The 24,722-nt window shown below is 41.9% G+C and overlaps 1 protein-coding gene across 6 annotated transcripts in view; it reads left to right on the plus strand.

Moving 5' to 3' along the window:
* The window catches only part of il1rapl2 (interleukin 1 receptor accessory protein-like 2), a 602,282-nt gene that overhangs the window by 480,968 nt on the left and 96,592 nt on the right, over window positions 1-24,722 (plus strand). For all 6 annotated transcript variants that reach the window (XM_028589415.1, XM_028589418.1, XM_028589417.1 and 3 more), the window contains one exon: window positions 21,551-21,625. In XM_028589415.1, the coding sequence (XP_028445216.1) occupies window positions 21,551-21,625 (75 nt within the window). The remainder of the gene's footprint in view (window positions 1-21,550; window positions 21,626-24,722) is intronic.

Here is a 24,722-nt window from a genome sequence, read left to right on the forward strand (position 1 = left end):
CAGTTCTATTTGACGTAACAGGCGCTGTTTTAAACACACAGTAGACTTTGTTAAATTAAACAAAAATACGGGATGAGTAAAACTATAAAATTTCAAATTGACAGTTGACTTTTAGTTCCACACATACCGTAAGAGGGAAAGATTCCATGTAAGGAGGTAGGTTTGGGTGGTGGATGGTCAAACAAACACAGGATTTTCACTCAGGAGACTGGGGTTTCGTTAGCCTGGATGCCAGCTCCCGCCCACAGCATTTGAGGTCGGGAAGTTCGGTCTGGACTCGATCCGTTGTGGAGCGACTGTGCTCGAACCAGAGCTGTTCGGACCAATCACATTGTCAGGGCGGGCTTTATACGATGATGGACAGATGATCAACAGTAACATAATCGACCACGTCACCAAAGAGCGCTTGGGTTGAATTTGTTTACATCAAAGATGGCTGACGCTGGAGAATAGAGATGTGTAGATATTCCGCCATTGCGTCTGTTATAGAAGATATCGCCAGCGCGTTCATTTTAAAAGAGGAACAGAAAACCACGATCACGTATGTATACACATTGCCACACCCGTCCGCACGACACGGAAACTGCCGCCTCTGCCTTTGCTCTGTCGAAAGCCTGCCTTTGACTCACAGCTTCTGTGGCGTCTGTCACCGTTGCTCTGATTGGTTGTAGGACTATCCAATTGAGTGCAGAGGTATTTTCTTTCCTGGTTCGGTTGAAACACGCCCCACAATCACAGCCCAATGGAGCAGTATCAGACTCCTATTCTGACTAGACATAGCTTATTTGTCGCACATGTTTTCAGAAACACATTTCAGTAAACTATTTGAAGTAAGTAAGTAAGAAAATGTTTCCAAACGAGCTGCCATGTTGGTCTGGTTTGAAAATTGGGAGCGGACAGCCCATGGAGAAAGCATTCGTCCAATCAGGTGCAGAGTTAGTTGTCAGATCATTTTCCCATAGACTCCTTTGGTGGAGGCGCCCCTTGCTGGAAATCAGATAAAATGCAGATTTAAGGCACTTCCACATTGGCTTTACTTTTCAGACAGGAAGTTTCGTCCATTTTTTTGTTTTTACAGTCTATGGGCCTTAGTGAGCATATAGGGCTGCCCGCCTCTGCTTATAGTCTTTCTGCAATTATCTGACAGAGGGCGCTTTCACACCTGCCTCACTTAGTTCGGTTCAATCGCACAAGAGTTTGTTTGTCCCACTGGCGCGGTTCGTCAGGTCAGGTGAAAACGCGGCATTCACACTCGGGAGCGCACAAAAAGTGGACCAAATAAGCCTACTGAGACCTGTTTGAAGAGATGGTCTCGGTACGCTTTCAATCGAACTCTGCAGCGGTTCGTTTGTGGTAAGAACGTGATCCGTACTCAAACCGCACCAACTATACATACTCCGCAAGTCTCAGCTGAAGTCTCCTGTAGTCAGGTGTGCTTAGCAATCTGCGATGCAGCAGAGCAGCAAACTGTAGCAGCTTGCAGAAATAGACAGCGGCCAAGCTTGCCGTCCGTCACTCGCTTCTCCATGGTCAAACCAGCCGCCGCTAAAGTTGGAGGCACAGCAGAGCAAAGTCTCAGTAACCAGAGCAGACGTAGTAACGTCGCTCACAAAACTATTGGATTATTTAAATGAAATGAGCTGCTTTGAGAGATGCAAGAAATATGCACTGGTCCAGAACACAGGACCTTCTTCCTGTGTTTCCTTTCTTGCTCCCGCCCCCAGACACATCCGACCAATAAGCGGAGTGAACGTTGTTGCATGGTTTGTAATGACGCATTTTGGTACGCTTGGATTTTCCCAGGTGTGACACAAGACCGAACCAAGGGGAAATGGCTCCAAAGTTTACAAACTCATCAACTGATCCGGACCAGAGCGAACAAAGTATAGATCCAGCTACTCTCACTAAAAAAGGTCCGTTTCACAGGTCACACATTTTCTAATTAATAAAGAAAACATGGTGGTAAGAGCAAAACAAAGAAGTTGTCCCTGGTATTAATAATGCCTGTTTTGTGTCTCAGGCTGATGGGCTTTCTTGACTGAGTGTTAATTGTATGTGTCTGTTTGATGGCAGCAATTCAAGAAGTGTCTAAAAGTTGAAGAAGCATTTCTTGACACTTTGAACGTCTTGACAGTTCTTCCACCTGCTCACCGTGAGAGTATGTGAATGAGAGGGAGAGAAGGCGCTCCGTAGCCTACACATCGCACAAAAGATAATTAGCTAAATCTCCATGGGTGGTTGAGCTGCCCCCAGCCCCTACACTGGAAATACTGTGTGTTCCCATCCATGCTGTCGGTGGGACCAGCGGCAGTTAGGTAAGGGTCCCTTAACTGATTTAAATTGACTAATTAGAATCACTAACCATGCACTCTCGCACGTGCTGAGGTGGTGCTGGCTTCAAGACGGAGCGGTAGCGCTGCCAGCTGTGCCTCTTCAGGATGTGGTTGGTCGATACTGTATCACATCTACTTCTTGGCTATTTATATTGTCTCGATTTCTTCATTCTGCTCTCACAGTTTGCCGGTGTCATTTTACACCTGCCTGTGGGGGTATTTCAGCCGGTGACAAGGAGAGACATCTCTGGGGTCACAGCCAAATGGATTTTCATTGTAATGGCCTGAAGAGCATTTTACCTTCTATTGAGCCTCATCCGCAGGCCTGGATTGCAGTTTCTGCTTTAAGTGCACTTCTTTCTGACAAAATCTTATTTTAAATAAGAGAATCCATTTTATGATTCCATCGCAGAACCTTTGCATTGGTGACGGTGTTCCATTTATTATATTCATGTTTTGATGAAGACAAGTTGCATCTGAAGTCTCTACAAGTCTCTACGTGATTTAAAGTAGTCCCATTCTCCCATTTGATCCATTTTAACAATCCCCTGGAAGGTTTAGATTTGTCATTTAACATAACTAATCAGTAAGTCTTAGTCTTGCATACACTAAAGACAGCGGTCTACAAGAGACACAGACGTGTCCAGCAGTCTTAAAACCAAAACAGCCGGACTTATTATTTTCTATGTACAACCCCCTTACTGCAGCTAGGTGTGCGTTGGCGCTCATGGGTGTGCCGCCCTGCAACACTTTAAGCCACTTTCCTATTTGCTGCCGTAGGAGCTCCTCTTCTCTGTTCCCCGTCGCAGCTCGACTTCCTCTCACTGTCATCGTCTCTCGTGTGTGGTAAAAAAAAGTAGAGACTAGTCGCTGAGGTTGAGAAATATCTCGAGCTGTACGAGCCACAATTCCGTTACTATGAAGACAATGGCAAAAAAAGACCTGCCCCTGGTGAGCCAAAGCTCTGGAGATTAGCTCTTCAGGTGAGAAATCTGTTGTAGGTAGTGCATGTCCACACATGATTGTTGACTCACTGCAGCACGACACTTCCTAGTGTTGGGTCACTTGACACACACGTCATGTGACGTGTTGTGTTGATGTGTTTTTAGCTTTACACACCCTTTAACAATGCTCAGTAAAAGCAAGATTTGAATCTAAGACATGAAATATTGCATTTTTAATAATATAGGGCTAAAATATAAATATATAGATTTGTGTAGACAGAATTTCAAACCATCAAACTGAATGTAGTATCTCCCCATCCATTTAGAGGGCATGCATGATACAAACATTCAACACAAATACACACACAAAATGTCACACTAAAGAACAGGTACATGCACCAACAAAGAAAAACAACACACATTCTTGTACACACACCATGACAATATTGTAGCAGTAGTGACAGAGCAATATGATGGGTGGAAATGTTTACTTTTAAGATCTTAAACTGGCATAACATTTTCAACTATTATAATGGCCATTACTCTGCTACATTCAAGGTCCATTCAAATAACCTTGGACAGCAGTTGGATTCTCGCTATATCAAGAGAATATCACATATCATAGGAAAATCCACCTTGTTAGGCTTCAAGTAGTCTATCATTTGCCAGACCTTCTGCCACAGCGCTGCGGAGGAGGGTCTGGCTAGTCCACACAGCATTCTGGGATGGGATAAAAACGTGCTCTGGTTTATTGGCATTTCTTTAAACCAATCACAATCGTCTTGGGCAGCGCTAAGCGCTGGAAGGGAGCCACGCTGCCTCTGCAAAATAGCCTCAGGAAGGAACTTGTTTTGGTGGAACGTGTGTACGTTCAAAAGTAGTTTTCGTCGTGCAACAGAAAACTCAGATTGGACTACATTTCAGAGAGAAATATTGAACTTTTTATTCCACTACATTAATCTGACAGCTTTAGTTACGTTTTAATTAATAATAATAATAATTAATATTAATAATAATAATTATATATATATATATATATATATATATATATATATATATATATATATATATATATAATACACACACAAGTCCAGCTGAAATGATTAGCCAATTAAACACTTAGTTGAATGACAAAACTGTTTGGATTGTTTCCAATTTCTAAAATGTGAGGATTCTTCAGCATTGAGTATTTTGACTTGTAATACTTTAAGTACATTCTCCTGATGATACTTGCATACTTTTACTTAACTAACATTTTCAATGCAGGACTTTTACTTGTAACAGAGTATTTTTACAGTCTGGTATTAATACTTTTACTTAAGTAAAGGGTTCTGAATACTTCTTCCTTCCACCTGCATGCATAATGAGAATTAATAAATATATACATACAGGTGTAAACAGTTTGTAACGCAGTAAGTGAAGTACATAACGGTACGGTGTCAGTATAATGTGAAGTGACAAGTGATGAGTTCAAGAGTTCGGAAGTCTGATGAGCCCGGGGGTGCGGAACTGTCTGTCGGCCCATGTGCTGTATTTACACGTGTTTTCTGCTAAAATACCTCGGCCCAAATACACGCCCAGGTGATGTTCTGTGTACAAGACCTTGTGACATGATATTATATTGTGATGTTACAATCTCTCCAAACATTTCAAAGTGCTAGGCTGTGCGCTTGAGCCCGTTAAACTTGTTCACCTGGTAGCTGTCACATCCGATCTCATCAAGTGGTGTTCTTTTCCCTCTGCAAACCTCCCCTCCCTGCAGAGCCCTTCATTTTTAATTCATTTCTTCAATCATTCAGCTCTATGTGCACGACTTAAGGGAGAGCACTTGTTTCCTCCATCAGGGTGTCCCTCCGGTGTGGCATTGCTCTGGAGCAGATGGCATTGGTGATAATGATCTACAATGAATATGTGTGCGTGCGTGCGTGTGTGTGTGTGTGTGTGTGTGTGTGAGAAAAGAGAGAGGTGTATTTTGGTTTAATGTCTTCCCCACCTCAACACTTGCACCGGGCTCACATTAAAGCCCATTGATTTTACACACACACACACACACACAGACACACACTCTCTTGCTTTACAGCTTTACACTGTGTTCCAGCCTCGGAGCTCTGGCTCTCTCCAAAGAGTTGTTGTTGCTCAGAAATAGGCCTATGTATATTTCACACAACACCAAATCATCATAATGACATTACCATAAAGCCGGACTTGCATCACCTCCGCTGTGATTCAGCTTCCTGCTTCCAAGAGGCTATTTTTTTATAATTTTTTTTCTTTTGCAGTCCAGAATGATTCACCCCAACACATTTCCTGCGTTTTTGGAATTACATCCAAGGATATTTGCGTCTGCCTTGTGATAGCATTTAAGTGAGCACAATCATATTAACCCATAACCTATTTATTGAATCATATAACCGGCATCAAAGTGAGGTTTGAGTGCGCAGGTTTTAAAACATGATCCCCCACTATCAAAATTACAGAAATGTTCTTAACCCTCCTGTTGTCCTCTGGTTTAATTTGACCCATTTTCAAAAAGTTTCTATATACCCAATATTTGGGTTTCTTTCAAACAAATTATCAAAAGAAATAACGTGAATGGTACCATACAACCATTAATCTTCACAAGTAAAATAAAAGATCAGCTCACTATTGTGCGGTCAGTTAAATGCGTTATTAACGCAAAGCCATTTTAACGGCGTACATTTTTTTATCGCGAGATTAACGTTCTTTTTGGCCTAGAAAACTTTGTCGTTTTTTTCGCATGCTGTTGCAACAACTAGTAACGTTAGAAAAACTACAACACCACACCGGATCTAGCTAGACCGGAAACAAAACAACAGGCACGCCGCACACACCTGTTTGGGCTCGTGAGCCGGCCAAAGAGTAGTAGGCTAACGTTACGTTTTGAGTGGATGGCGAGTCCGAGGCGCCGAAATGGATGCCAGTAAGATTACGAATGAAAAGTTTACATTTAAAAAGTTGCCAAATGCTTCCATTGACAAGACCAAAGTGATCTGTGTGTTTTGTCGTTGTGAACTGAGCTATCATCGCAGCACGTCCAGTCTGAAATACCACTTGACGGCTGAGCACGCAGCTGATTCGGAATTCTCACTCCCCTCGTCAAAGCCAGGCGACAAAAGCACAAAGCAAGCCAATCCACTTTCCATGTTGATAAGAGCATTAAAATGAGAAAAAATAATGGGACAAAAAGAAATCAAGGGACATTTAGAATAGATAAAAATGTGCGATTAATTGCAAGCTAACTATGACCTTAAGGCGATTAATCGCGATTAAATATTTTAATTGTTTGACAGTACTTGTTCACTACTTTCATTGAATTTGGGTGTTTTAATACATTTTATAGCATTGATAACAATTTAACAAAATTGATAAAAGAACATTGAAAAAGTGACAAATGTTGGAAAAAGCTTCAGAAACTTTAAAAATGTTAAACATGCAGAAAAAACAACAAACATCTGAAAAAGTGACAGAAAATGCAAAAAAAGCAACAAAAAACTCAATAGAAGTGACTAAAACATTGACAAAAGTGACAAAAACTTCGACTAAAGTGACCTAACCTTTGAAAAAACAGTTTTTAATTTAAAATTTTGACCCAGAAAAACTAAAAGTTGCATGGTTGACGGGAGGACAACACAAGGGTAAAGGTCTCATAGAATATTTATGGGTAACTTTTTGCAAATATTTTGACTTGTTGAGGGAACACACTTTTATTGAGGCACTTTGTCCAACGAGAATGTGAGCGGAAATCTTCCAGCCGTCGGGAATGCTGTGAGCCCTTACGGGACGCTATGTCTACTGACTGTTTTATCAAGATTTCTCCTGAATAATTCACCCAAAATGTGTCAGTCAAACTGTAGAATGTGTGTAAGACCTGGCCCCAGAGAGAGATAAACCAATCAGGCATATCTTTCCGCGCATTGATATTCTATGGTACTCTTTACTGGGCTGTGTGTCGGAAGTGTCCAGAATGCAGTCAGTGTACGTCGTAAATATATACATAGGATTTATTATGCTCCAGGCAATGCCCCCCAAAATTTTGTGGTTAGTACTTGTGTTAACTGTTCAAAGTGAAATACAAGAGCAGATCAATACACATCAAAGACTTTGTGTTCATGTTGTCATTATGCAAAAAATGAGGTGGCTTACTGGACAAACTCTCGAAAACAGTACTGACGTCTGCCTGTCATTAATAAACAGACAGATAAATACCCGTACATGACAAACATGTACACACACACACACACACACACACACACACACGAAAGCGTCTCACTGTCTTTGTGGGGACCCGTCATTAATGTATTCCCTAGCCCCTTACCCTAACCTTAACCATCACAACTAAATGCCTAACCTTAACCCTTACCCTCACCCTAACCATAACCTAATTATATCCCTAATCCTAAAACCAAGTCCATCCATCTTCGTCCGCTTATCCGGTATCGGGTCGCGGGGGGAGCAGCTCCAGCAGGGGACCCCAAACTTCACTTTCCCGAGCAACATTAACCAGCTCCGACTGGGGGATCCCGAGGCGTTCCCAGGCCAGGTTGGACATAGAATCCCTCCACCTAGTCCTGGGTCTTCCCCGAGGCCTCCTCCCAGCTGGACGTGCCTGGAACACCTCCCTAGGGAGGCGCCCAGGGGGCATCCTTACCAGATGCCCGAACCACCTCAACTGGCTCCTTTCGACGCAAAGGAGTAGTGGCTCTACTCCGAGCTCCTCACGGATGACTGAGCTTCTCACCCTCCTGAGGAAACCCATTTCAGCCGCTTGTACCCTGGATCTCGTTCTTTCGGTCATGACCCAGCCTTCATGACCATAGGTGAGGGTAGGAACGAAAAATGACCGGTAGATCGAGAGCTTTGCCTTCTGGCTAAGCTCTCTTTTTGTCACAACGGTGCGACAGATTGAATGTAATACCGCACCCGCTGCGCCGATTGTCAGACCAATCTCCCGCTCCATTGTCCCCTCACTCGCGAACAAAACCCCAAGGTACTTGAACTCCTTCACTTGGGGTAAGGACTCATTCTCTACCTGGAGTAGGCAATCCATCGGTTTCCTGCTGAGAACCATGGCCTCAGATTTAGAGGTGCCGATCCTCATCCCAACTGCTTTACTCTCGGCTGCAAACCGATCTAGTGAGTGCTGAAGGTCACAGGCCGATAAAACCAAGTCTTAACCATCAAACAGCCCTTTAAAGTTGTGGGGTCCAGCATTTTGGCCCCACAAAGCTGTCCGGACCCCACAAGTATACTGTATTCCCATTTTTTGGATCCCACGAGTGTAGGTAAACAAGAAAACATACACACACACTTGCATATGTTTGGGAACCTTCTGTTGGTTTGCATCCATTCCATACCTCACAGCACATGTACAAGCGCACACACACATAAACACACTGAAAGTGTTTTTAATGACACTAATATATAGGGCTGAACGATTTTTGAAAATAATCTAATTGCGATTGTTTCCCCAAATATTGCGATTGCGATTCGATATTCGATTATTTTTTTAAGCTCTTTGTCTTCTGATTTATTGTTTATCTTTGTTGAATAATACATTGTATAGTATGAACAACACGCAATTACACACTAGACAGTTAAATAAGTAAAAACCCATACATACATATATACACACACATATATATATATATATATATATATATATATATATATATACACACACATATATATATATATATATATATATATATATATATATACACACACATATACATATATACATATATATATGTGTATGTATGTATGTACATACATACATACATACATACATACATACATACGTACGTACATACATACACACACACACATACATACACACATTTTTTTACAGTGCACAGAGAGGAGCTGCCTCCAGCCCCTCCCCCTCGTGAAGTTGCGTGCCGACACCGTCAACACTGCACTAGCTCAGAGAGGCTATCGTTACGTTAGCTGCTGCTGGTCTTGCCGTGGGATTAACTGTACTAATAACACCGTTGAAACCCCGCGGCCACGCTGCTGTGAAAGCTCCCCGAACGTCATTTATCAGTCTGGTTGTTACCCCTCTCAGTGGCAGCTCCTCCACCCATATCTTTATAACGGAGCTAACCGCTAACCGGAGCTAACTGCTAATCAGAGCTAGCTCGTTGCCAACCGAGCCTTCAGTTCTGCGTGCCTGTGTCCACTAACTGCATGTATGGACTCGAGCCCGAACAAAACCCTTCATTTTATTAAACTGGCTGTAAAATATTTAAACTTGAACTCAGAATTGTTTGAATGACAGAGATTAGCTCAAGGTACGGTGTAGCGTTAGCGTGCTAAGTTGATGCTTTCTCTGCAGAGTGCAGACTGATTTGCTCTCGCGAGTCATGAAATCGAGACCAAATCGCAGCCTTTGCGATTAGGAAATCGCGTTTTAACAATATCGCGATATTATTGCAAATGCAATTAATCGTTCAGCCCTACTAATATACTAAGATAACTCCCCATCCCTTTAGAGGGAATGCATGATACAAACATTCAACACAAATACACACACAACAATTTACAGTGAAGAACACAGAAAAAAAATATTTGAATGGCCATTACTCTGCTGCATTTTTTTAATTTATTTATTTCAGGACAATGCACATTTACTCACAACACATGTACAGCAGTACACGTAAAAGTGCCAGATTGTAGCCCAAAGGCTAATTTCCATCTGTAGTCCTATTTGGCAGATATAAATTACAATAACAGGACAAAAGACATACACTATTAATATTTGCTATATAAAACAGGGTAAAACAGGACGAAAGATAAAAAAAAGACAAATCATTAGTAAATGTTAAAACAGAGACACAACATACATATGCTCCTGAGCTAATACGGTACAGCATACAAGTAGGGGTGACCCACGCTTGGTTAGTTCTAAGACAAAATATATACAGTAATAACATTTGTTATATAAAGCAAAGAAAAACAAAATCCCCAAAAAAAAAAGACAATTATTGCATTCAAGGTCCTCCGGATTTATAAAGGCCCAAAATAAATAACCTTGGACAGCAGCTGGATTCTCACTATATCACATATCATAGGAAAATCCACCTTTTTAGGCTTCAAGTAGTCTCGCATTGCCAGACCTTCCTCCACAGCGCTGCGAAAGAGGGTCTGGCTAGTCCACACAGCATTCTGGGATGGGATAAAAACGTGCTCTGGTTTATTGGCATTTCTTTAAACCAATCACAATCGTCTTGGGCAGTGCTAAGCGCTGAAAGGGAGCCACGCTGCCGCTGCAAAATAGCCTCAGGAAGGAACTTGCTTTGGTGGAACGTGTGTACGTTCAAAAGTAGTTTTAGTCGTGCAAAACTCAGATTGGACAGATAGTCTAGCTAGCTGTCTGGATTTACCCCCCAGAGATCTGTGGAGCAGTTACCCGTAGTCCTCATAAATCCACCAGAGGTTAGAACGCCAACACAAAGAAAGAGGAAGGTAACAGACATCCGGCCGAAAAGAGGGACATCAGGAGGAATTTCCGGCGGCACCGGAGCGATCCCAGAAGTGGAACATCGTGGATATAGGCTAGGCTTCAAGTAATGCGTTTCTGTCTGAATTACCAGCTTTCCGAACCAATCGGCGTCCAGTGAGTACTGGTCATCATCATAATCATTACTTTATTAGCCTAATTGGGTGGGGAGAAAGCTATGCCTCTCCAGCTTCTCCCATAGCTCTGGGTATATATCCTGCACTGACTTGAGTGTGAGGTAAACTGTGCTAGATCGTGTCTCCCCCCTATGCAACACTGTTGTCGGCCTGCAGACCGTGGCGAAGGACAGTATTAATTAGGTGATTGAAACAAGAAAGTCTCCTATATGGTTCCAGGGCTTTGATTATATTGCTGCCTTGATCTGTTACCCAAACTAGGGATGAGGGAGCTAGGGTTGAGATTTTTTTTTTTTTTTTTTTTTACGTTTCTTCATTTGGATCCATTTGCGACCCATTCCATTCTGAATTAACAAACAGCGCAGTTTACATGCTTCGTCACTGTTGCATTACCGGTATTTATTAAGATAATTCTAAACGGATATCTGTAGTTCATACAACTCAGAATTGTAGTTGAGAACATCAGTTATAACGGCCCACGTATTAAAAAATTGTCGGGTTTAAATTGTGCTCGGGCTTATAATTAAAGTTAATGCGTCGGGCCGGGCTCGGACACAACGTGCACGGGCTCGGGTAGGGCTCTAGTTCTGTGTATCGAACGATCTGGCGTGTCAGGTTACAAAAAACAAGTTGAATGCAGGAAAAAGGGAGCTATAAAAGGAGAGATAGAAGTGATGAAAAGATAAAGGATGTGAGGGATTCAGACAGAAATTAAAGACAAGGATAGCAAGCATAGAAACCAAATAATTTTTTTAGCTGGTTGATACAATCAATCGGTTATTTATCTGTTTAACATCAGAGCTTCACTCCGTATTCACTAATGGGACATTGTCGCTCAGGGTTTCTAACACAAAGCATCTGGCTATTTGTTTTGCACCAAACCGGTGAAATGATTTTAATTTCCCTCAGGGTTCCACCATCAGAGTGACCGATTTGCACCCATAGAAAATTAGAATGTATTATGAAAGGAAAAGAATGAGTCTGACTGTGAATAGGGCATGACATACAAGTCTAAATGTATCAGGACTAAACATAAATGTCTCCCGCTTCTCTGCTCTGCCAGACATTTCATATTTCCCCAAAAGGTCGAATCAATTTGATGTACGGCATATAATATATCTGATTATGCACACTGAACAGCACCCAATATACACATTTTCACTTGTTTTAAAGATAACAAGGCTGGGGTTGTTTAGTCCAAGTTGAAAATGTCTGTTTATTTAAATTTGTGAGGTTCTTGTACCTCAATTGATTTATTTTCCTTGACTACTTTCTAATTGTATACTTCCTTATGCTACTTGTATTACTCTTCCATATCCTTTCAAAGGGAAACATTGCACTCTTTACTCAGGCTGCTCTCATGCTACTTAAAATAAAGCACTGTAATTTGTATATATTTAACACATTTATTGCTGTATGCACCACAGTGCGGCTGTATAAGAGCGCTCTAAATACACATAGTGAGGAGGTCGGGGGACGGGGGGGACGGGTGTTGGATCATGCTCTGCAAGTCAGTCTGGCGAAGAGCCCATTCAAACCCATTTCCAATGTCCCCAAAATCGAGGCACCAATCACAACCGCTGAGTCGGGCTTTACACCAATCACAACCGTTGAGGCGGGTTTTACGCGACGACAATAGTGCAGCGACGGCGAGCAGCTTTTTGTTTACATTCAACATGACGGCTACCGAAGCGCAGCGTCACCCAGATCGTTTGTCTGATTGGTTGGACTATCCAGAGGCATTTGAGTGGCGTCCGTTGGTGACGCCCCTTTAGAAATGAACTGTCAATTAACCTTTCCCAGACCCTTCTCAGTTACAACTGAGAAGGGTCTCGTGTCAACCAGGCTAAGTGTGGGTACCTAAACCCGGTGCCTACATAGCTCGACCACTATCTACCAGACCGGATGACAATGCAGATTTTGGTGCCTTATTTTGGTGCCAAATAAATGCCTGCGCTGCACTCTGGTGCCCTGAAATGCATGTTACAGGCAACAGAAGCATCGCTGCCCATGACGCTTGTTAACATTACACTTGGCAGCAGGTAACGTTAGCCTACCGTTGGCTAGTAGCTGGCTTAAACATCGTTAAAATACTGAAAGCTAAACGGTCTGTCATATAGCTGTATTTCACTGGAAAGGATCCAACACTGGGACATACAACAATCTGCAGCTAAAGACACAGTGTAGCCTAGCTGCACATGAGACCCCATGGCCAATAGCGGAGTCGCAGTTGTCGGAGAAACAACACCAACAGGACTTAATGGTGCGTTCATTTTCATCGCATAAGCCCATGGTGCATACAGTGTTGTTGTAAAGTACCATCCTGCCATCTAATGGTTAATTTCTTTATCGTTTAACAGCAGTTGACTGGTGAAATTGTTGTAAGTTATTGTAAATATATTTTAAACTTATCATTTATTTGATGTTGTTTATTGAAACGACCAGAACTGGAACCTCACGGTGAACAGTACCCGGGTCACAGCAATCTTTTCTCGGCTAAATTTAACTGTGAAGACCGCTAAACTTAACTATCATGGTCGCCTAATTTCGTAGGATATCACATATATTGGAATGCATAAGTTTTCGTACAATATATCATACGAACCCCATATATGAGAATGCGTTGTTTTACTTCTACACAATTTTTGACTGCTATATTTACTTGAAATAGGATTGTACTTATTAAACAGATAATAGGACTATTAAATATGTTGCACTGTCATACGTTAAAGTACAGTTACAAGGCAGAGTGTACCAAGCTACCTAAAGTTAGCCTCTTGAGATTTTGACCACTAGTCGTACTAGTAGGTGCAATGTTTTAAACAATGCAGCCACAAAATACAAAATTTAGGAAAAGAAGACTGCAAGCTTGTTTAAGGTAAACAATGCAAATTATTTTCTTTTTTTAAATCATTCAAGATATTTGCTAGACCTCAAAGATGCACTTAGACAAAACAGATCTTTGTTTAGAAGAAACTCCACACTTAAAAACATTGTTATTTGTGAACCTGAACCATGACTGAGCACAGTTTTTCATTCTCCAGCATACTAATCAGTTCTGACAGGTTTAATATAGAGCCCCTTTTCACGCGTGAGTACCTGTGACAGCCTTTTATGAGTTTATACTTTCTGCAAAATGTCTCTCGATTGAGATTTAAAAACTCTCCCACTGTGCCAAAATAAGAAAAAGTCTAATGTCTCAGGCGAGACAAAGTGTGATAGTTTCACTGGACAGAGGCTTAATACGCTAAGGTCATTCCATTTGCGGTACAAAATATTCTAGGCCACAGAAAAATGAACGCCATACTGAGTAAATTATATCATTGTGGATATTATTGGAAATGTTAACAAACGTCTTCTTGTGTTCTGTTCCCCATGTTGTGAATCTTAACGGTCATGCGATTTCAAAATGTAAAAGGTCACATTTGGTTTGACATGCAAGCTGTGTTGATTCCATCTGAGGAGATAAAGAGTACAATGAGACAGTGTTTGTTTTAATCTAGTTGGAGCACCTGGTGAGCTAAAATTATCAGATCGGGACGATTCAGATAGCGTCAACACAGTAAATCACAGAAAGTCACTCAAATGACTTTCATATAAGCTCATATCTGATATCCCACATGCACGCACAAACACACAGACACACACACACGCACGCACGCACGCACGCACGCACGCATGCACACACCCACCTTTAAGTTCAATAAATTGCCAGACTTATATTCCCTGTTATGATTGCAGTAGGAGATAAGAACTAAAACAAACTGACTACTCTCTGTAAGGTCTGTCTAGTGATTATCCAGTGATCTGTCTGACCTAATGTGCTGGACTGCACCGCACTACCTAACTGAAAAAGGTCAAATCTCATCTGAAACCTCAAACTGAAAATTGAAAGTGAAATTATAAAGCAGCTCTGCACTGAGACAACTGCAATTACTGGGTCTTTGTACAGTAATGTGGTGTTGGTAATTAATGTGTCTGGTCAGTTACATAATTAGGATATAGATCACATAAGGTCCTTTGAGTTGTCTTTTGCACTGACACATAGAGGGTGTGTTGTGGGCAGTCAAAGTGTAAATACACTGTATGAGTGTGCGACTTCTGATGTGCTCCAACAATGCATGTTCTTTTTACATTTTGATGCTATACCACCCAGGACCCTTGCATTTTGACTTAGAGAGTTGGGTTCCACTTTTGGTTACAGGACCATAGTTCTTTCTTTTTAAGGTATTTTATGCTTTAATTTAGGCAAAAAAAATAAGGGAAACAGTAGACAGATGTTTAAGACATGCAGCTGAGGGCCCAAGGCTGGATTCAAACCCAGCAGCTGCGCTTAAGACTGAGCCGTACGCATCCTACCCCGGTGAACTACCAGGGCACACCCTTAAGGTGGCACTTTTTACTGGCCCGTAAACAATCTAGTTTGTGTTGCAATAATTCAGACTTGCGAGTCATGGTGGTCACTAGTCGCAAAATTTGGACTTGGGATGGAAATGTGTTGTTGTGGTATAGGCATTAAAAACAAATGTGCAACTGTATTCCCAAATAGTAAAAGAAAAAAAACTAGAAATGATCTTCCGATGAGATCACACACCAGCCGCAACACCAAATTGCAGGGGCTTAAAGTTGATTCCCCTTTCCTACTTCCTACCCCCATACTCTTGGCACCATTGCTGGGACAACATCCATTTTCGAACTCAACCTTCATTTTGAGCTCAACAACACACCTGTAAGGTTTCATGTCTGCATATTGCATGATTGCGACGCTACAAAATCTGTCCGCAGACATATAAACACTTGGCAAAGTACTCAAAACTGTCTCCGTGGTAGTTCCCGCTACAGTAGGTGTCTCCATGATCAAATTTTGCCATGGTGACAATAATTTATAGTCACGTTTGTGTCCACTTGATGAATGTCCATTAGTCACTCTAACTCAAGCTCTGTTTTTGTCTCCATCAACTCCTGAAGGGAAATATCTGGCACTTTAGCTACTGAATTCTTCAGTATGTTCACCAGATAGTTACCAACTTTGTCTGTCTGTTGTTTAGTGCTTGGCATGTAGTGTACAGTGGGTTTATCACAGCTTTTTTGCTTAAAACATGGAAACAATGCTGAGAGAGCTGTGGGAGTGAAAGATGCTGAAAATAATTCTAAAATAGTTTGTCACTACGAGCCACCTCCTTCACATTATACAATTTTTTTTTCTGTTATAGATTTACATTAATTTGCTAATTGTGTCATTCCAGTTATACACTAAAGCAGAAACATTTGTTGAAAGGTAACCTTACTTTGTGGCATTTCTCCTTTTCCACATTTAAAACCTCTTCTTTGCGCTATTCTATTCGAACATCAGAGAGTCGCACAACAATCATTTACAGCGCCCCACACAGTAGCTGTGTTGTCTAATCGTTGTTGTCTTGTCGCATTCAAACTTCTTGTCTCAGACCAAGCTGGGGCTTTGCATAATCTTCACAGACCCTCAGATACGGTAGAAACGCAAAGCCATAATAAAGGGAGCTGCAGCGTGTACTTGCTGTGAATCATTACTTCCTGGGACTGTTTGGTTAAAATCAGCCAATGCCTTCAACATGCAGACACAGACATGCACACACATTTCCATATCAACAACATGCTGTCATTTTCAAGACAAGCAAGAATTCTGAACAGTTGAAAGATCTCAAATGCATGTGTGTGTGTGTGTGTGTGTGTGTGTGTGTGTGTGTGTGTGTGTGTGTGTGTGTGTGTGTGTGTGTGTGTGTGTGTGTGTGTGTGTGAAGCTGTGTGCTAAAAGTAAACAGCAGCCCCATCATTATCTATTCAGCACACACCTTTTGATATTCATGTTAACACAGACCCACAATTTCCCATCTCTTTTAGAGAGAGTTGGCTTGTGTGAATTAATGGCACATGGTGTTGGTTAGGGCTGTTGGAACGAATTCTGAGAGTCAAATATAATTTGTAGTAAAAAATAGTGAAAAAATCAATGTACCGTAATTCGAATGTGACTTTTTTTAATAAATAGCTAGTACCGAGTAACGTTGGCACAGGGGGGAGTGACAGGCTGCTGCTGGATATTGGAAGGATGGGAATTAGTTATAACATGACTTTAAAATCGACATCCACCGAGCCAAAATGCTTATGTTATCATAAGTTAGCTCGTTCTGGTTCCCTAACTGCATCGCGAGTTATAGGAGCTTAGCCGGGAGCTTCATGGAGACCGCTAAAGTTTATGTTAGCTGCCCTACAGCTGTCAGTTAGCTTTGACTTCATATATTACCTTCTAAAATAGTAGTGACAGCACCGTTTGGCTTAGTTATCAATGCCGTTAACATCGTGGCTAACGCTGTTGTTACTTAGTTGATGACACATCGATTCGGCTGTGCTTACTAACATGATGTCATTGTGCTAACCGAGCACCGTTAGCCTTTACAACAGAGGGCTTCAATACACTTGTTAGATAATGTTTCATGACAGAGTTCTCTGTTGATTTGACTTTGTCGCTGTGTGCTCGCGGTGGTAAATGAATGTAAACGGAGAGCGGCGTGCCAGAAATGCAATGCACCATGACGTAGATCCCCTCCAAGGACAGGCTAATGTTAGAAGTCCCTCTAGTGGACAGAACGTATAACAACAACGACATGCTTATAGTGGCATATGTACTGAGTAGAGTAGTACATATTAATAACAGGCTGCATTTGAAAATAAATATTAAAATATTATTTGAATATTAATAATAATGAATAAACAACAAATGAAATTTGAATGGTGTTATAGAACACTGACAGCTCTAGTGTTGTTGCATCTTGTGTTGTGACAGATTTTTGCTCAGTTTTCAGTATGTTTGTACCTACAAGACAGTTGGAAAAAGTGTCCAGTAAGGTCCAAATGGCACACAATAATGCTGTTTACGGTGCTAATGGTATTAGTAGAACTTTCTTTTCTCCTGGAGAGACTTTCTGTATATCAAAAGACCTAACATAAACACAAAACAGTAGTGCAGGCTTTTAAGTAGGATCTGTTAGGCGTGTCACTTGATAAAGAGACAGACGGATGTAGGAGAGAAGCACTGCACCACTACTTCATCACTTCTGACATAGCTCCTACTGTGCTCAAAGTCCTCAAAATACCAGGCAGGTAAAATACTAAGGCTGTGCAATTAATCAAATTGTGATCGTGATTTCAAGATTTTGGCCTCTTACAATCACAAAAACATTTTGCAAGTAAAGTCTTATTTTGTTTGACACGCGCACTTTCCCCCCTACCGAAGGCTAAACTTACTCAGCCAACATTTGAAGATATTTTGATAATATTTATTTTAAGGGCAATTCAAAAAGTTAAAACTGGAAAATTATTAAGGGAAATTTCACAGTTCAATTTCTCCATAATCGAGGAGCCCAAGAGTACACCCAACAAAATGACTTATAACCTAAAGCCTTAAAAAGCCATGCAGTGTGTTCTGCCATGCAATCAAATCTTAAAACCCAATTTTCCAACACAATAAGCTTGGACTGATTGAAAAGTAACACTATTTATAGCCAAATTTCCACATCTACTGTATTCTTTTTACTACTTATATGAATGTTTACTCTTGCTCTGAAAGGCAGCAACAACTAAATGCCTACATTACATAAGAATGGCAAGGGAAATAGTGACAAAGCAAAGAAGAAAGGAAAGGTATAGGGTGGGGATAGAGGAAAGAGCTGGAGAGGAGTAGGTCTAGGTGAAGGGTTGTCTCATTAATCTCAAAAGGGTGCAGCGGTCCCTTCAGAATGCAAATGAAACTATCAGTCTTATCAGAGATACAGAGAGAGGGATGGAATGATAGAGGTATTGACAGGGTTATTGGGGTACAAGGTGGAAAAGAAAAACGGCATCTCCGGGAAATGTTAATGTCACTTTGAAAAAGTTACAGAAAGAGTATTTAGACCAACATGGGAAACTAAAGGCAAGGTGGGCATAGCCTGCAGCGGACCTCAAGCGGTTTTGTATGTTTTTGGTCAAAAGCCAGAGTATCTGATAAATTAAGATTTTGACCGAAATGATGGAGCTAGATGAAAAAAATCTAAATTTGTTACAATTCATCCTAAGGGGAACATGAATTGTACTGCATTGCTTGGCAAACCATCGAATAGTTGTCAAGACATTTAAAAATTACTAATGTCAACGTCATGGTGGTGCTAGAGGAAAAAGTCAGAGAATCACTGAGGTCATTAGGATTCATCTTCTGGGGCCAACACATTCTTACTCCCAGCGCGTCAAAAAGCAACGCTTGGTCAAGTTCCTTTGGCGTTTGTTACTGACACAAAAAGTCTCCTTTAGTGTCAAGCCCCCTGGCATTATATTCGGGAGGGAATGGTTGGGACTTTTGGCGTCACTTTTTGACGCTCTGGCTCCTGACGTACGTTTAACTGACATGCGGCACAAGAACAGGACAGTTAGGTTTAGGAAAATATCGTGGGTGGGGTTACAAAATGTACGTTTCAGTGACAAGCGGCACATGAACGGGACACAAACCCCGGTCTCCTGGGTGAAAGTCCTGTGTGGTTTGACCTCAGTGTTTCCTTTAGGATTTTTTTTAGCAGTGGGGGCAGGTCCACCCCCCGCCCCTTAAAACGGTCCTGACACTTCGCTGCAACACAAACCAATATATTTATTCACCTCTAATCACACACAATGAGGCATATTTTCAGTTGTGATAGAACTGTATTTTTTGAGTTACTATATAGACCAACTTTGATCTTGACATATAAGCTAAGGATTCTGTAGCAAATAACAATAAACTCACTATTAATTACATTATCTTAATGCAGTGTAACTACTTCAGCATGTAAATAATGCACCTCAAATACAAAAGTGAGCAAGGGCATTGAGCAATCGCTATTATATCGAATCAACAGCCATGTGCAATTTAGCTCGCAGGTGAAAAATACAAACAACAAAAATCACCAGTTAACTTAACTTAAATTTGCAAGACCAGGCTTAAATGAACTGACAACAGAAGTTATACGACTTACAGTTCTCAAGGACGTACACACACCATCTCAACTGGCTAGTTATCCTTGTGTGTCCGCGCTATTCTCCAAAATGCACTCTAACAATGCAGCCCTATTTCTGATTCCGTGGGGGGCAGAAATGTTGCCGTGGGGGGCCGCCACGGTCAAATCAACATAGAGGAAACACTGGTATCTGACTGTGTGTCAATCACTGCTCATGCACACGCATTCATTCTCCCTTGTGGGGGGAGGGGCTTAGGAAAGCGTTTCGGGCTTTAGCAGGAAGGGGGGAGGGACTGAGAAGTTGTTGATGTTCAAATTGTTTGGCTAAGTCCTGGATCTTCCCAATCCTACCTACGGCACCTTAAATACTACATCATCTTACAGCGTCAGGATTTGACAAGTAAGAGTGAGAACGGGTTGCATCATGTAGATGTTCAGATATATCAACCTGGACCAAATTGTTGACCAAACCTCTGACATTGCCATCGCTAGAGCCAAAATGTTTGCGTGAGTAAAGTGGGGATAGTTCTTTTTCTGTGCTATTTTGCGTCAAAGCCAACTTTATATTCACCTTGAACGTACAGATGCCGTATGTTCCCTGAATACCAGTCATCTCCACTACCGTGTATGTTTCTTGTTAAACCATCAGTATAGAATGTGATCGTCAGATTATCATTAGGAAGTAGCAGACACCAGATATCAACTTCTCCATCCTGGGCACAGAACACACTGCATGTGCTGTAACACAGCCTTCAGAGAAGGATGGCAGTGCCGAAACACATCATAGGATTATTAGAAACTTGGAGGTGGTGATGGGAAAAGGTGTCGGACAGCAGAGAGCGTTGGTGTTCATAATCCAGGGAGGTGAAATCGAGAGGTGCTTCAGATGGAAGCAGAGAGTGGCTACTGTTGAAAGTTGAAAGGCTGTGAGTCAGCAAAGAGACAAAAAGAAATCATGAGGTGTGAGAAGCTGTGCGCTGAGCCGCCTCGGTGGCTGAGGCGGCGTCTGGTGGGTGTGAGTTTCAACGTGCTCCAGACTCTTTTATATTTGGCTTTGTGGTGGTGGGCAGTGATCAGTTGGTGGAGCAAAGGCCTGCACTCTCCCTGGGTTTTTCTTTGTAAAATAGTGGACTGTGGAACTCTGTAGCCACATTGCAACTCAAATCTCAGACCGACCTTATTATGTGTCACTCTCCAACTCTCCGAGCTCTGTCTGTCTACTAAAATACCTTGCTTTTATTCAGTTGACAGAAATGCTTGTACATTTAAGTAAAGTTGTTGGCTTATTTTTTGGATTGAAAAAATACCTCCTTCTTGACACATGGCAAATTGCTACGGTAAACCCAATGTTCTAACTTTGTTAGTCAAGAATTAAGACATCCCTTCCTTTTGTTCTATTCAAGCCAGCTGTAAATATTAGTAGTGGATGGATATAATGTGTGTGTGTGTGTGTGTCTTTTCCTTTGTTTTTTTTTTTTTAGATTGAATACTTTTTATACGGGAATGATGAGCCCATAATGTCATGATATATGTCCACCAGACCAAAGCTCATTAGATTAAAACGTCCATACACTCCTTATAATCAACCTTGCCCCTGTATCTCTTTCCCTCTCTCTCACAGCTCTGCAGACCACTCAGCCTCCCAAGGTCCTTTTCCCCCCGCAGAGGCAAGACACCACGATAGAAATCACGCCTGGTAAGGACCAACAGCACTTATCTATCTCTTTATTCCTAGGTTAAAGTGGTAATCCTGAAGGTCCTCGTTTTTAAAATGCTGTCGTCGTCTTTGGTGCAAAGTGCTAATTTCTGTGGTGTTTCTTCATGGTGACTTTACCATGGACACTTCTATTTGTGCCCTGTCCCAACAGAGATGGACAGCTTAAGTGCCTCTGTAGTCTGACATTCAGGCATAAATGAACACTAAAGCTGGAATTTTACTTGACGCAAGTGGTTAGTTGGAGTCCTGCCGTAGAGGTGCATATGTGCTACAAAGTGACACCAAAAACCTTTAACGCAAAATATAATTCCACCTTATTTCTGTGCATTGGAGAGGTGCCTCTGTTTTAACTTGCCAATGCTACACACATTTAATGATGGTGATTTTTGTTCCTGTAAGTGGAGCTCTTTTCTTTATCCTTTCAGTACTGATGCTAGCACTTTGCATCCTAACTACACGTCCACGATCCGCTCCAAAATGCCATGGGTTCTTTCTTTCTTTTTCATAATCCTGGTAACAAACAAACAAACCGAACCGAAAACATAACCTCCTTGGCGTAGGTAGCTATCAAGAACTTAACTACACTTAATTAAACATGCTTATGTGTAACTATAATGGATTAATAGAAGGAGCATGGATATATTAAGAGAACATAGGTACCATGCTCCAAGATGGGGCTCCATTAATTCCAACGAAGGTTGCTAACCTCCCACAAACACCAAAACAATTCTTCGGGGCATCAACTTTTTTGGGACCCCAGAGCATGCACATTAAAGGTGTATGCATATTAGCTGAAACTGACCTTATGTTCAAGTAGAACTACATGAAGCAGGTAATTAAAAAAAAAAAATCTGTCTCCTCTGGCACCACCTACAGCCTGTAGTGCGATTTGCAAAAATCCACCGCTCCCTGTTCAGATGCACCAATCAAGGCCGGGGGGGGGTGTCTAACTGCGTGTCAATCACTGCTCATGCACACACATTCATTCTCCCTTGTGGGGAGAGGGGCTTAGGAGACCGTTTTGGGCTTTAGCGAAAAGGGGGGAAGGGACTGAGAAGTTGTCGATGTTAAAATTCCTAGTTAAAGTCCAGGATCTTTGCAATCCTACCTACGACACCTTTAACAATCTTATCACCAGACAAGAACATTGGTTGAGTTAGGGAAGGATCATGGTTATGGCACATAAAGTATGGTTAAAGTTAGGCATCTTAAACACTTGATTATGTTGAATAAGTTTGGGCGTCTAAAATAATTGGTTATGGTTCGGGAAAGATTGCGGATATAACAGAGTATGTGAGAGAACATAAACATTACTTCTGCTTTGGCACTGAACATAGACATTTTACGAAAACGTTGAGGTGTGGAACTGTCCAATATGGACGTCATTCTAATGGATAAAGGCCCAGCAGTTGCGTCTTGTGACTGTGTCGGCTGGTCTGGCTCAACGAATGTACATTGCTGGGATAAAATCTGAAGTCTGTGTCTTTCAGGTGCCGGATGTTCCTCCCCTCTCCTTATCTCTGCTATCGGAGGTTACCACAGTTTGATTGGTTTACAGAAATACAAACAAGCCAACGTTTTTTTCCCCTATCCCAGAACAGATAGGTGGTGTAGCCAGACCATAGTCCAGCGCTGACCGGTGCTGGTGAGATTAATCTGGCAATGCAAGACTAGTGTCGGCTGACTTCCTTCACAGTCGTCTCTTTTGTAGTAGTCTCACATTGCCAGACCTTCCCCCACAGCGCTGCGGAGGAGGGTCTTGCTAGTCCACATAGCCTTCCGGTATGGGATCAAAACGTCCTCTGGTTTATTGCCATTTCTTTAAACCAATCGCAATCATCTTGTGCGGCGCTAAGCGCCGGACGCAGCCACGGTGTCGTGGCAAAATAGCCTAGGGGAAGGAACTTGGGGAAGATGTGTACGTTCAAACGTTATTTTAGTCGTGCAGTGTGAAAACTCAGATTGGACAGATAGTCTAGCTAGCTGTCTGAATTTACCCTGCAGAGATCTGAGGAGCACTTAACCATAGTCCTCAGAAGTCCACCGGCGTTTAGAATGCCAACACAAAGAAAGCGGAAGGTTACGGATATCCGTCCGATAAGAGGGACATCCGGCGGATTTTCGGCGGCACCGGAGCAGTCCCGGAAGTGGAACATCGTGGATATTGATTTATTTTGTAGAGATTGTGTATGTAAAAAAGTCTCGTTGAGCCAGTAGGCATCACCTGGAATTCCGACTGTGGCCATTATACCAGAATCACCTTATCACTCACCAAGCTTTATTTTTGGGAGCTTGATAAAGAGATGCTTTACTGGACCCTGTAGGTATATTGCTTGCTGTATTTAGGGGAATCAGGGGTCAGGTTCATGCACAGAACAGCAGGCCTAGCGCTGGTGAGGATTTGGTGTCTTGGGTGAGTCAGTTTAAAGATGGTGTCTGTGCCACTCTGCTGTCCTCTGCACTTTATCCCTGTCCTGCTGCGTTTTTGTCCTTTCATCTCCTCTAGTCAGTCATTACTGTAACAGTGACTTATGAACAGATATGTATTCAATCCAATTTACTTTGTGCTAAAACATTTACAGAGCCCGCACAGGACTCGCCGGCTACAGCGCTTCCTTATCTACTGATGAGAACTGGCCGATAGTCAAAACCATGACATTTTCAAATTTAGTCCTTTCCCTTTGATTCGTCTTCACCGGGTGATTTTCAGATTCAGAGGAAAGGATGTTTGGATTGGCAATTTACATCAGGTTCAGACACATCCTTTTAGCACTGTGAGCACCAGCATGAAAGTAAAAGGATCATTTCAACTAGGAATGTGAATAAAAATCAATACGCTTCTTTGAAAACAACAAGAAAGGTCTGATGAGTAATAAGACAGAAATTACTAAAAAAGTGAATGGATCTCACTGGGATTAGCTTGTACTAAACGGTATGTGTTCTGCTGTGGGCCTGCTGGCTTCCTTCCCTGCCGTGTGTGTGTTTGTGTGTGTGTGTGTGTGTGTGTTTGTGTTTGTGTGTTCGTTCAAGTGCATACGTGCATGTGTGTCCCGCTGTTTGGCGGTCTCTCCGACAA

This window comes from Perca flavescens, chromosome 10 (genome assembly GCF_004354835.1).
Source record: "Perca flavescens isolate YP-PL-M2 chromosome 10, PFLA_1.0, whole genome shotgun sequence".
NCBI classification, from domain to species: domain Eukaryota; kingdom Metazoa; phylum Chordata; class Actinopteri; order Perciformes; family Percidae; genus Perca; species Perca flavescens.